The 13,254-nt window shown below is 62.9% G+C and overlaps 1 protein-coding gene and 2 long non-coding RNA genes across 18 annotated transcripts in view; 2 read left to right on the forward strand and 1 right to left on the reverse strand.

The window, feature by feature from the left end:
* The window catches only part of ANKRD11 (ankyrin repeat domain containing 11), a 166,495-nt gene that overhangs the window by 4,919 nt on the left and 148,322 nt on the right, over window positions 1–13,254 (reverse strand). For 14 of the 16 annotated variants that reach the window (XM_082437674.1, XM_082437683.1, XM_082437685.1 and 11 more), the window contains 5 exons: window positions 12,555–12,725; window positions 12,238–12,441; window positions 11,427–11,569; window positions 8,742–8,889; window positions 1,979–8,424 (listed from right to left, as the gene is read on the reverse strand). In XM_082437674.1, coding sequence (XP_082293800.1) covers window positions 1,979–8,424; window positions 8,742–8,889; window positions 11,427–11,569; window positions 12,238–12,441; window positions 12,555–12,725 — 7,112 coding nt within the window. Of the gene's footprint in view, window positions 1–1,978; window positions 8,425–8,741; window positions 8,890–11,426; window positions 11,570–12,237; window positions 12,442–12,554; window positions 12,726–13,153; window positions 13,251–13,254 lie in introns of all 16 variants that reach the window. The other 2 variants (XM_082437676.1, XM_082437675.1) reach the window with 1 other exon arrangement.
* LOC309648727 lies at window positions 3,207–11,431 on the forward strand. Its single transcript, XR_014256770.1, has 3 exons — window positions 3,207–3,343; window positions 9,203–11,263; window positions 11,345–11,431. It is a non-coding gene; the product is annotated as an uncharacterized lncRNA (long non-coding RNA).
* On the forward strand, window positions 11,472–13,252 carry LOC309648730. The gene is made up of 3 exons (XR_014256773.1): window positions 11,472–11,590; window positions 12,714–13,054; window positions 13,172–13,252. It is a non-coding gene; the product is annotated as an uncharacterized lncRNA (long non-coding RNA).

Here is a 13,254-nt window from a genome sequence, read left to right on the forward strand (position 1 = left end):
AAGCTAAGAACAGAGGGCATCTGCACCGCGGCCCTTGTGCGGCCAAGAGGGGATGGAGGAGGGGCAGGGTGTCCTCTGTTTACCGCGGGCTTCACGCACCGAGTAACCGTGAGACCCAGTGGGACACAGCTGCCTAGAGGCCACACGAACAGGACAGCTGGGCCCGCCCATCTTCCCAGGGCGTCAGCGAGGGAGAGGGCTCGGCCGGGTACCACCCCCAGATGCCGGAGGCCACCCTTGAACCCGGGAGGGCGCTTCTCCCGGGAGAAGAAGCCGGTGCTTCCGAAACACACAGGAAACGTGTCACGTGTCACAACAGCACCAGATGGGCTGGAGCCTCTCGTGGGGCCAGGAAGCAAGAGCGTGTTCAGGAAGCACGGGACTGCCGAGGAGCCCCTGGTGGCCGAGGCCAAGTAGGGTGCGGTGTGGCTCGTGTGGCCACGACCTCGGGCTGGAGGAGAGGAATAAATAGCCCACGGTACAGTGGCTGCCACAGACAATACCCTCTGAGGGGCTGGACTCGAGGCCCAAGTTCAAGGTACATGCTGTCTTCCAACTTTTCGGTCTAAGATTATCTCAAAACCCGAGATGAAACCACCCAGCCGGGTCTCTTTGGCCGCACGTCCTGCCCATCACGCCCCCGGGGGCCAGGGCGCTGGCCTCCCCTCGCCTCTTGGGCGCCTGCAGTGGTCTCTGTACAGGGGTCTCGTTTGGGGCTGCTGTGGGTGTGAGGTCACCTCCGTTTCCCCCTCCCCGGCTCCGGAGGGTGTGGGAGTGAGGCCTCGGCCTGCCCTCACCCAGCAGCCTGGGCCTGGCTGCGGGGCGACAGGCTGTGAGCCGGAGCCCGCCTCTAGACAGGGCTGAGCTCCAGGAGACACACAGGCTGCTGCGGGGTGAACGCGGGTGGCGGGGGTCCAGGGGGAGGCAGGAGCACAGCGTTCTCTCTAGTTTCCAGTGCTCTATGGTGGCCACGGTGCTGTCTGTCTAAATTTTGGTTACTGAAACCAAACAGCAAAAGTCTCACTGACCAGGGATCCCAGGCCAGGTTCCCCTGAGTCCAGTGCCTCGGGCTCCCCCTCTCTGCCTGGGAACAGGCAGCGCAGGCCGAGGTCTGACAGCAGGACCCACGCGTGTGACGTAGCCCCACGGAGGGGGCCCGTCCCGGGCGGCACTGACAGCCATTACGGGGGCTTCTCCCAGGCCCGACAGACAGAACGAGCAGAAAGCCGGGCTTTTCCTCACGGGGTGGGGGTGGGGTGGTCAAAAAAAAGTGAGGCTAGTCTGCCACACAGGTGTGGGTCGGCAGCACCTGGGGAGCATAGTGAAGCCTGGGGGCCGGGGCGGCTCTGGGACCACTGAGCACAGGTGGCTGAGATCAGCTTTACTGGCTGTGACGCCTGTGCCTGCTGCTGGGGCGGGGGGTGGGGGGGGGAGGGCAGTACGTGCAGGATGTGCGCTCCCCGCGTGACTTTGTGCGCCAGGACCTGCCAATGGCCCGCGTCCGGGCGTGAAGAGGGGGTGGGGTGTGCACGGCAGGGCTCGGACAGGTCACATCTGCACAGACGTGGGGCGAACCACCCAGGGGAGGGGGCACGCGAACAGACGGCCGAGAGGCGGGGCGTGGGCCTGACTGGGCAGGTGGGGAAGCCTGGAAACCCAAGGAAGGACCTGCTTTGAGGAGGCAGAGAGGTGCCCTCAGGTCTCTGGGGGAAGAGGACTGGGGTCTGGCCTTGGGTTGGCACCGTGGGGCTGCTGGGGGCCAGGGTTGGAGTCTGGGGAGCCCTCGGGCTGTTGAAGGGGGTGGAGGGAGCACTGAGCCAGAGAGGGGGCCAGGCGTGCCCCACGTGGGTGGAGCCCGGGTCAGGCGAGGTCCAAGCACGCGGACTGGGAGGGAGCCGACACGGGGCCGACGGGGAATGCCAGGGAGGACAACGCAGTGGGCCCTGGGCCTGGGGGCGCCCCCCGGGCAGGCACTCACCACGGGGATGTGCAGCTTGCTGAGCGGCTTGCCGTCCAGCAGGTAGGAGCCGGTGTAGGTGACGTACTCGGCGTAGCACTGGGGCGCCTGCGGGCTGATGTAGCAGAGGATCTTGCGCTTCTCCTCGATCTTCTTCCTGATCTGCAGGTACTCAAAGTACGGGTTGGCCCTGTCGCTGTGGTAGGGCTCGATGTCGTCCAGCTTGATGGCGTCCACGATGGCAGCCAGCGTCTGCTGGATCACCTCCCGCGTCTGACGTGTGGACGTGTGCATCTGCTGGGCCAGCTGCTGGCTGGAGCGCTGGAAGCGGCGTTTGCGCGGGTGCTGGGCCTGGGGGTCGTCGTCCTCGGAGCCGCGGCCCTTGGCCCTGGGGGTGGGCGCGGCCGCGGGCTCCTTCTCGGCGGGCGGCGAGCTCTGCTTGTGCTGGTTGGCCAGCATCTGGGCCCGGGTCCTGGTCATGCGCTGGGGGATCTCCTCCACCTTAGGCGCCTTTGGGGCTTCGGCTGTCGGTTTGGGTTCCGGTTCGGGGGCTTCAGGCTGGACGCCGTCCGGAGGCCCCTCGAGCCCGGCACCGTCCTGGGGGCCGGCCCCCTCCACTGCGCGGGCCTGGGCCGAGCCGTCCCCGGGGGCGTCGGGAGCACCGTGGGGCGTGGCCGAGGGCTCTGGGCCCTCGGCCTGCTCGTCCCCACTCCCCGGCGGATGCTGCTCCGAGGGGGCTGGCGTGGGCCCGCGGCCGGGGGCGGGGTCCTCGGGGGCCCTCCCCTCCGGCCCGGCCCCGGCCTCCACCGTGGCCTCGGGCAGCGCGGCCGGCTTCGGCTCCTCCGGGGGCTCGGGCGCAGGCTCGGTAGTGAGCCGGGCGGCCGCCTGGTCAGGAGGCAGCACCAGCTGTTCATCAGCAGCTGCCACGGAGACGTCCCCGCCGCTCGGGAGCGCGGGGGTGTCGTCCAGAGGAACGAGAGGACTCTCTTCCACAGGCTCTGCTTCGACGTCGGAAACATCCTTCGTCTGGAGAGGAAGCTCCGGCAGCGAGAAAGGTCCCAGGTCGAGGTCATCCTCGGCGGCGGGGAAGGCACCGGGCCAGGGCACCGGCTCCACCTGGCCGAGGGCAGACAGGTTGTGACCACTTTCCAGGAAGTTATTCTCCAGGGGACCCAGGGCCTCCACCTGAGCCACGGCCGTCACGCACGCAGGCTCTGGGGGTGCGTCGGGGGGTGCTTCCGGGACGGGCTTGCAGTTACTGAAGAAGGACTCCAGCCTGGAAGGAGGGGCAAACGTGGCTGGCTCTTCTGAAGCAGAGACGGCGGCCGGCACTGCTTCCCCGGCCTCGTCCTTGACTTCCAGGCCCGGCTCGGGGACCGACAGAGGGTATGAAACGGGGGACACCGGGTAAGGGGGCTCCGGGTGGAGAGACTCGGCAGGGCAGAAATGTTTTGGGGACTCTGGGAATCTCTGTGGGGACTTCAGCAGGAGGTCCGACCCCACGGGCCAGCTGGTGGGGTTTTCGGGGGTGCCCCCGATGAGGCCAGAGGGGAGGCCCTGCTCCACAGTGGCGGGGTGCGCCCACTCGACCGGCTCCTCTGTGATGACGGTGCTGAAGGGGCCCTCGTCCAGGGGCTCCAGGAAACTGGGCTCCGGGGGGATGATGGCTGCGGTGGCCTGCTGGTCCTCCGTGGCATCCAGGGGAATGCCAAGGTCAGGGGGAAGGGCCCCCTCCATGGACGGGGCCAAGAGCTCGTCTCTGTGTGAAGGGGGGGACTTTGTCGGTAAGCCAGAGAAGGCGCCCTCTGGGGAGGGGGTGATGTTGGCTGCGGCCGCAGGCGGGCAGTGCAAGGCGTCCGCTTTGGGGGAGGGGATGCCATAGTCCGGGGAGTAATACCCCGGAGACAGGCAGGCGAACTTCTCGGTGGGTGCTGGGGGCCCCGGGGCCTTGTCCTCCGGGTGCCGCCCCGGCGAGCTGTAGCTGGGCGCGGCAGGGACGCTCTGCTGTCTGAACAGCTTGTCCCCGAGTCCGAACTCTTCCTCAGAGGTCCTCCTGATGTCCACGGACACGGAGCGGTAAAGGTTCGTGCACAGCGGCCTCGTAGGTGTCTGGCCCGGGGTTTCTGAAACCCCGCTCGTGGCCATGGAGAACCTGTCGAAGAAGGAGGGCGAGCAGGCGCTGGCGGACGTGCTGGACGCGGGCTGGGGGTCTGCGCAGTCGAACATGAGGTCGGGGTAGTCGTCGGCGCTGCAGGACGGGGTCCGGGGCGTGTGCATGGCCTCCTCGTAGCTGGGGCAGGACACCACCGAGGCGGGGGTGGGGACCCCGGTGGGCCGGCCGTGGTCTGGCCTGGGGGAAGCGGGCAAGACCTCTTTCATGTGGGGGCCTGCCAGCCAGTCTCGGGGGTCCACCGCGGGTCCCGGGTGGGGCTTGTTCTCGGCAGCAGGGGCGGCGGGAGCGGGCTCCTTGAGCTTCCTGTCCTTCGGGGCAGGGTCCAGCCCCAGCGGCTTCTTCAGCGGGCCGTCCAGGCTTTTCTTCCGCCCGTCCTCAGCGGGCCTGGCCTTCTCCTTGAGCTTGGGGTCACCAGACCGGTGGCGCAGCTTCTCCATCTGCTTCATCCTCTCCTTGTGCCGTTTGTGGCGCTCCTCGATCTCCAGGTCCTTCTGGGAGAGCATCCGCTCGAAGCTCGTCATCATCAGGTCCCCATCGCCCAGGAGCTTCTCCCGGGGCCGGACGTCTTTCTTACCTGGGTCTCTGACCGGGAGGAGCTTGTCGTTCCCGTTGCTGAGCTTCACAGGGTCCCCCCTTTCTTTCTCCAGATTCTCCTTGACCTTCTCCTTCAGCTTGGCCTCGCCGAGCTTCCCGCCCTCGTCCTTGGGCTTGTCCCGGAAGGAGCCGGGAGGGTTGTCCTTGTCCCTGGCGGCGGGCTTGAGCTCCTCCCGGTGGTGCCGCGGGGGCCCGTCCCCATGCCGGTCCCGGTGCCGGTGCTTCTCCCGCCGCCTCTTCTCCTTCAGGAGGCTCAGGGTGCTAGAGCCGTAAGGCCTCAGTTCCTTCTCTATCTTCTTGGCAGGTTCTCTTTCAGGATCATTTTTCTCCTTCTTTTCGGTAGAAAACAACTCGATGGTTTTCTCTAACTCGTCCTCTGCGTCGGCCTTGATGCTGTAGGAGAGGCCGTAAGCGTCGGCCTCCAGGACCTCCTTCTCGTACGGGCCGCTGTCCTTCCGGCCGCCCGCGTCCTTGCAGTCGTCGCTCTTCTCTTTCTTCTCGGGCTTGTCCTTCCTGACCCGCTCTCGGTCGTGGCTCTTCTTGGAGGAGGACGAGGCGTGCCGGTGCCGCTCCCTCTCCCGCGCCCGCTCCTCCGGGGGCTCCGGGAAGGGCACCTCCAGGAGGGCGCCGAGGCCCGGGTCGTGGCCGCGGTCGGGGAAGCCGTCGGACGACGCGTCGCTGCCCTTGTCGTTGGAGTCCTCGCGCAAGTCCTGCAGCGCCGCCTCCTCCAGCCGCTCCAGCAGGCTCTTCTCCACGTCGGCGCCCTTGCCCGCCTTCCTCTCGCGGCCCTGCTCCCGGTCGGGCCTCTCCCGGTGCCTGCTCCTGGCCCTCTCCTCCACGGGGGGCCTCCTCTCCGCCTTCTCGGGCAGCTTCTGCCTGCCCCTCTTGTCCTGAGTGGCGTCCACCGACGCTCGGTCCTTCCGGTCCTTGTACTTCTCCGTGGACTCTCTGTCCTTCTTCTCTTTGTGCTTTTCCAAGGTTCGTTCTTTCTTGTCCTTGCCCCCGTCTGTGGCGCCCTTCTCCTTCTTCTTCTCCCGGATTTCTTTGTCTTTCTGCTTCTCCGCATGCTGCCTGTCGGCTGAGTGCTTCCGGTGCCTGTCGGGGGGGTGCGGCTCCCGCCCGTCCTCCCTCTCGGGGGGGCCATCCCCCCGCCCCTCGCCGGCCTCCCCGACTTTGAATCCGCTCGCCGTGTAGTCATCTTTTTCATCTTCGCTTTCATCAGTGAATATATCTGCAATGTACCAGCTTTTCTCTTTGCCCTTCTTTTCATCTTTTTTTTCAGAGAAGTCCTCCGAGAGAATGCCGGGGAAAGTCTTCTCCCGTTTGTCTTTACCTTGGTCGAGAGATGCTTTTCTCTCTTTGTCTTTGCTATGCACATCTTTGTGCTTTTCCTTGGCATCCTTTTTCTCTTTAAAACACTTATCAAATTCCTTGTCCTTCTGACATTTTTCAAGGATCAGTTTCTCATTTTTGTCCTTGTCACTGGACTTCTCTTTGTACTTCTCTAGCTTTAGCTTCTCCTTCTTCTCCTTCTCTCGTGCCGGGTGATGCCTCTCCCAGGGCTCCAGGCTCTTCCCGAAGTCGCACTCGGGCCTGTCCTTGAAGACCCCCTCGCCGCCGTGCTCCTTCAGGTCCTCGCGGTGCCCCTCCTCGGGCTTTGCGCGGCCGTCTCTGCGCTCCCTGGCGGCCTCGGGGGCCTCCTTCCTGTCGCGGCCGCCTTCCGCAGCCTCCCGCCGCCGCTTGTCCTTCTCGCAGAGGTAGCCGGGCACGGCCCTGGGCCTGTCGGCCGCGTGCTCCCTCCTCCGCTCCGAGCCCCGCTCCAGGCCGTCCCGGTCCTTCTTGCGAGAGAAGGTGTCCCTGTCAGGGCGCTTCTCCCGGGCCTTGCTCTCCCGCCTCGTCTCCTTGCTGTCCTCTTTCACCGTCTCCAGGATCAGCCTGGCCACGGACTCGCTCTTCATGTCCCTGTAGTCTGTCACGGGAGAGTCCCAGCTGTCTTCCCCTTTGAGATCGAAGGACGAGTCTGACAAGTCAGAAAACCACCGGTCCTGGTCGTCAGAAAGACTAAACTTAGTGTCTTCGTTCTCCAGAAACTGGCTTTTGTTACAATATTCATCAAAAGCAGAATCCTCCCTGTACACTTTTTTGAGTTTTTCTTTATCTTTGTCCTCTTTGAAGGTCTTCTCCTTCTCTTTTGAAATTTTATCCTCTTTAAAGTCATTCTTTTTCTCTAATTTTGAGGGCCTGTCTTTGGACTTCTTCTTTCTTTCCTCTTTGTAGAGCCTCAGCTTTTCCTCTTTTGGAGATTTTTCCTTCAGCAGTTTCTCCTTGTCAGCTTTGCTGGAACGGTCCTTCTCCTCCCGGAAGGCCCTGCCCCCATCCTTGTTCAGGTCCCTGATTCTCTTGAGCGACTTCTCCTCTCTGGAGACCTTGATCATCTCATCCTTAAAGAGCCACTCCTTCTCCTCCGACTTCACCTTGCCGAGCTTCTCCTCTTTCTTACAGTGGTCCCTCTCGTGCTTCAGGCCTTTCAGCTTGCTCTCAGCCGGCGCGTCGTCCAGCAGGACGGCCTTGTCTGCCCTCTGCTTGGACTCCTCGTACTCGTAGGTGAAGCTCTTCAGCTTCAGCTCCTGGCTGACGGAGCACAGCCCCTTCTCCTTGCTTTTGTGTTTATGTTTCGTCTTGTGCTTCTTGACGACCTTGCCCTCCTTGTCCAGCTTGGGGATGGCGCCGTCCCCGCCCGGATGGAAGGAGTTCCTCCTATCGGGCAGCATGCCCTGCAGGCCGGCCCTCTTCCTGTGCTCCTGCCTCTTCCTGACCGGCTTGAGCGACTCCACGCTGGAGCCCTCGGAGGAGCCGTCAGACTCGCTGCTCAGCCTCGTCCTCGTGGAGTCTGTCAACGAGCTGACCTCGGACCAGGCGGGGGAGGAGATGGTTTTCCAGTTGTCCGTCCGCCAGTGCTTGGCGTGCGGATCCGCGTGGCCGGGGTTATGCTTCTGGGGGGCGGAGCTGCCGTGGGACGAGGTGGAGGAGGCGGACAGGGAGCCGAACAGGGCAGGGTCCTTCAGCACCAGCGGAGACTCCTTGAGGCAGCCGGGGCTCCCCGCCGAGTCCCCGCCGTCCTCGCCGCTCTCCGAAGACTCGCTCTCGGACTCAGAGGAGCAGAACTTGTCGCTCCTCTTCCCAAACCGCACTTCTTTGCCCTTTATTTCTTTCTTTCGCTTCTTTTTCACTTTATTTTTTTCCTTCTGCTGCTTGGAGTTGGAAGGCTCCCGTGTCTTGCTACCAGGCAGCATCGTGTGAGCTGAGAGTCTCAGCTTCTCCCCGGTCCCCACGGCGACACCGACGTCCTCCTCGTCTGACGTGTCCGACAAGATGCGATGAGACGCCTTCTTTGGTGCAATCGTGCTGTTCTTAGTGTAACTTTTCACTTCCATTTTGGGTATAGAAATAAAACTATTTGACTTAGTTTCTTTCCTGTAATCCTTTTTCAGCAAGTGTTTGTCGTCCACGGGAGGGACTCTGTCCTGCTCGTCGTCCTCGTCAAACTCGTACTCGTCCTTGACGGGGGTCACGGTTTTCTGGGGCTCCGGATTCTTAGTCTTGTGCTTCAGGCCCTTCTCACACTCGGAGTCCGTGTTATTGCCGTCAACTGAGCTGGAAGGTGCGAATGATGGGGCGTCGTCCTCCTCCTCAGAGCTCTCTGTGGGGACAGGGGGGAGGAGGTCAGAGGTGGTTCAGGCAGGGGCTGCGGGCGCCTGGGGAGGGGAGGGCGCCCGCCCAACGAGCACGTCACCTGGCTTAGTTCAGGTTGAGGTCGGCCCTGGGCAGAGGGGCCACAGAGAGGTCTGCACAGACACGGGGCTGGAGGCCCTGCACGGAAGCCCCCCATCCCGGCTTGGGGGGACTCCTTACGGTCCAGAGGCCCCCGTCAGCAGCAGGCATCCAAGCAGGCTGCCGCGAGAGCCCTGCCAACCGCGGGGACGCCACCTGCCCAGCCCGCGCCCCCGCAGCACTGACCGGCCGAGCTCTCCTCGCTGGACGTGTAGGTGCCCTTGCCCAGCAGCAGGTTCACCATGGTCGGGGAGCTGGCCACCTTCAGCGGCGTCTCGCCCTTCCTGTTGCTCTGCTGGGGGTTCCCTCCGTACCGGAGCAGCAGCTTCACCACCTGCGGAGCAGTGAGAGGCCCGTCAGGGACCCTGGGAAGCACTGAGCGGCCACCACGCCGACGCCCAACTGCGGCCCCTTCGCAGGGCCTGAGCAAGACCAGGCCAAGGGGTGGAGGCCGTTCGCGCCGCCTGCGAGGCCTCTCCCACCACAGACCCACCACTCACACAGGCTGCTCCCCTCGTGCCGCCGGGTTCCTGCAACTTGGGGGGAAGGCTTTTATGGGGGCGGGGGGGGGGGGCGTGTTACACAGTAGAGAAAACAAAGACCAAGCTTGTGCAAGCAGGTTTATTGCATGTTTTCATTTATTGCAGAAAGTAAGATTACCTGTCGCTAATCCGTGCCCAGGACCCACTGAACGCAAGGACAGCAGACCTCACTTTCGTACGCTTCAGATGCCGTGTTGTCTACAGACTAAAGGTCTGTGGCGACCCTGCACCCAGCAAGTCTACTGGCGCCATTCCCCCGACAGCATTTGCTCACTTGGTGTCTCTGTGTCACATTTTGGTAGTTCTCGCAGTATTTCAGACCCTCCACCAGCAAAAAGATCACGACTCCTGGAGCTTCAGGTGACAGTTACATTTTTTAGCAATAATGTATTTCTTTTTTTTTCTTTTTTTTAAGGCCACATGGCGCAACATGCAGGATCTTAGTTCTCTAACCAGGGATTGAACCCGTGTCCCCTGCAGTGGAAGCGTGGAGTCTTAACCACTGGACCGCCAGAGAAGTCCCGCAATAATGTATTTCTTAACGAAGGAGTGCAAATTGTTTATAGATACTGCTGTTGCACACCTAACGGCAACTGTCCAGTGCAGACAACGTTCCGATGCACCAGGAAACCAAAGAATTCTGTGTGACTCGCTCCATCTCGATCCTCGCTGCACTCGGATGGCCAGGGCGGAACCCATGGCCTCCCCCAGGTGCCTGGCAAACGGGACGGCGGCCTCCACTTCAGCCTGGGCTGCACGCAGCTGCACCTGGGTCTGCATGGCGGGAGCAGGACACCGCTTCCTGGGCAGGAGCTCCCCTGCCCTGTGACAAATCACCACGGTGTTGGACAATCCTGGCGCCAGAGTCAGGGCTCTGGTCCCATGTCCTTGCTGTCTGCCAGCCGAGGAACACCCCAACTGCTTGAGGCCACCACGTTCCCTGGCTACGGCCCTTCCCTCTGAGACCAGCAACGCAGGTGAAGTCCCCTCACGCTGTCCTCCCTCCGGCCGAGAAAGGGTCTCTGCCGTATGCAGCCCTGAAGGCCACCAGCCCGCCCGGAGAGTCCAGGGTCATCTCCCATCTCCTGGCCCTCAGCCTTCTCCTCTCTGCAGAGCCCACACCTGAGGCCATGTGTCCATGTCTCTGACTGCTCCCTAATAAGTTTAAAGACAATTAGAAAAGCGGAGATTCAGGCGGCGGCCCTCTCCCTCCCAGCTGCATCACCTACCAGCCAGCCAGCCTGATTTCACCCATACCCCATACCTGCCCACTGTGCCGGGTATCTTTTTTTTTTTTTAATTTTTGGCTGTGTCGTGTCTTAGCTGTGGCGTGCGGGACCTTTCATTGCGGTGTGTGGGCTCTTTGTTGTGGTGCGTGGGCTTCTCTCTAGTTGCGGCACGCGGGCTTAGTTGCCCCATGGCATATGGGATCTTAGTTCCTTGACCAGGGATCAAACCTGCATACCCTGCATTGGAAGGCGGATTCTTAAGCACTGACCACCAGGGAAGTGTCTGCCTGCCCCGGTTGTTTTTAGCAAATCCCAGATATTTCATAAAGTTTTTCAGCATACTTCTCTAAAATGGCTCTTAACAACAGTGACAACAAAAACCCCATAATGCCATCATCTTCCCTAAAACGTTAACTGATTCCTGACATCAGCTCTGTAATCAGCGCTCAGGTGTCCCAGGCGTCTTGGCACCCTGAGCCCAGAGCACCTCCCCATCTCTCCCTGCGCCGACACGCCATGTTCACACTGGCCACACCGCCGGTTCCCTGACACCTGCCTACAGTGACCAGCGGGGCCGCCACGACAGACCAGACGCTCAGCAGCCGCCATGTGTCCTCATCCCGCGCGCCGTCCCATCTCCGGCCAGGGGCCTCTTGGACAGCGTGGCAATGACCGCGGCCAGACCCTCACCTGCACGTGCGGCTGCTGCGTTGGACCGAAGGGGCCGTGCCCCAGGTGCTTGCGGCTCCTGGGCAGCTCACCCCACGTTGTCTGCCCCCGTCCAGGCTGCCTGCTCTGGCAGCAGCACAGGGACGAGGACAGACAGAGCGCCCCTTCCCCTGGGTATGGCCACTCACCTCCTAATGGCCGACCACACCTGAGTGGCCAGAGCAGGGCCCTGACACACAATCCACAGACGGCGCCAGAGGCCATCCAGGTGCTGACCCAGGATGAGAAAGCTGGGCTGGGGGGAGGCGGGGCCTGTCAAAGACTCACTTCCTGGTCACCCCGCAAACAGGAAGGACAGAGAAACAGGCGGCTACGGACCCGTGCACAGTCTGACGGCAGGCCTGCCGTGGGGTCCGCGGGGAGGCGCCCACCTTGTAGTGCCCATTGTTGGCGGCATCGTGCAAGGGCGTGTCGTCATCCAGGCCCTTGGTGTTCACCTCCGCGCCGGCGGCCAGCAGCTGCTTCGCGACGTCGTAGTAGCCCCGGTTACAGGCCTCGTGCAGCGCGGTCCAGCCTGGAAACAGACACTCAGCACGTACGTGACTTAACCCTTGGGAAGGTCACTCCCGCCTCTGGGCGGCACTCAGGAAGCGCTAAGGACAGGACAGAGGCCTGGTGGGCACCCAGCCTAGAAGTGCCGAGTGGTCTTTACTTGGGCGCCTCTGGGTTGCTCGTGACCTCTAGCGGTTAACCCTACAGACTAAGAAGCTGCGAGGGTGACGTGGCCCACCGAGCTGACAAGGGTACAGGATCAATGAACACAGGGTCACAAGGGGCAGCCTCAGCCCGAGTCACCTGTCAACACACAGGGAGGATGTGCCCCGTCTGCAGCCAGGGAAGCAGGCAGAGCGTGGCCACGGCCGCGGGTCTGGAAGGGCCTCCGTGAGCACGCGCTGAGGCCTCGCGGGGAGCGGCTGCACACGTCGGCACGCACACGGAGCTGCCCCGTGGACAGATCCCAGGGCTTTGGAAAAATGCTTTTTTTTTTTTTTTTTTTTTAAAAGAGGTGCTAAACTAGGTTTGGGTCCAACACCCAGGGCCGTGGGAAAACCTAGGATTCCACACGGGAAGGCCTCCTGGTCTCACATACGCTCCTCTCTCAGTGCACAGCTCTGGACACACAGAGCAGATCATCCCATGTAAGAGGGGGTCTGCCCCGCGGCCCTCCCTCCGAGCTCTCACCTGCGAAGTCCTTGACGTTGACGTCCGCCCCCTCGCTGATGAGCTCCTTGATACGCCGGGCATCCCCCCGGATGGCCGCCCGGTGTAGGCGGGTCTCTCCACGCTCATTTCTCTTGTTCACTTTATCTTTGGTTTTTGAGGCAGAATTGGGCGTCCCCTTCTGACACACTGTCGACTGGGAGGGGTGCTTTGGTGTCGTGTCCACTGCAGGCCGAGGAGAGGATGGGCGGAGGTTACCGGGAGGGGCCTGCGGGGCTGGGCCACCGTCCCGGAGGAGGGCCTCCCGGGCCCCAGGACCACCCGCCCCCAGGGCTCACCTGGGCTGTTCGCAGACTCCTCGGCCGTCATCTGCATGAGGAGAGCCACCTGCTGGCGCTCCGAGAGCGGGTAGCCGGCGCGGATCCCGGACAGCCCCATGCCGAACAGCAGCCCGGCCTTGCGGGTGACAGGCTCCTTCTTAATCCTCTTCCGCTCAGGACCCTGCTTCTCTGTGAGGCGTGGAGGAGAGAGGGGAGACTTCATGCCACGGAGCCCTCTGACTGCGGAGCCTCAGCTGGCAGCACGGGGGCCCCCGCCTCACAGCCTGCGGGGGAGGGGAGGGACAGCCGGCAGCGCGCACGCCGCCCGTCATCACCTCTTCCGGCAGCAGCTGTGCTGGGGACACGATTCCGACACCTCGTCAACCCGCCGCTGAAGCCAAGCCTGGCCCCCACCGACCGTCCACTGCTCCAGGCGCCTCCCCAGACCGTGCCCTGCGCGCCAGGCGGCTCACGCAGGACGGGCCTCGGTCTAGCAACTCCTAGCGTCTGTGATCCAGGTCCTCCACCCCACCCCGCCTCCAAAGAGTTCAGATGGAAAATGCAAACACAGCTTAGAGACCCGCGGAGAGGTCAAGGCTGACTGGGCGGTACTGTACCTTTCTTCTTGCTTCTAGGAGCCTCCATCTCATGCCATGGCGCTTCGAGGAGCGAACCAGCCTTGCAGTACCACGGCGTGGACTGAGCTGGAGGCATCTAA

This window comes from Balaenoptera physalus (genome assembly GCF_965194825.1).
Source record: "Balaenoptera physalus genome assembly, chromosome: 19".
NCBI lineage: Eukaryota > Metazoa > Chordata > Mammalia > Artiodactyla > Balaenopteridae > Balaenoptera > Balaenoptera physalus.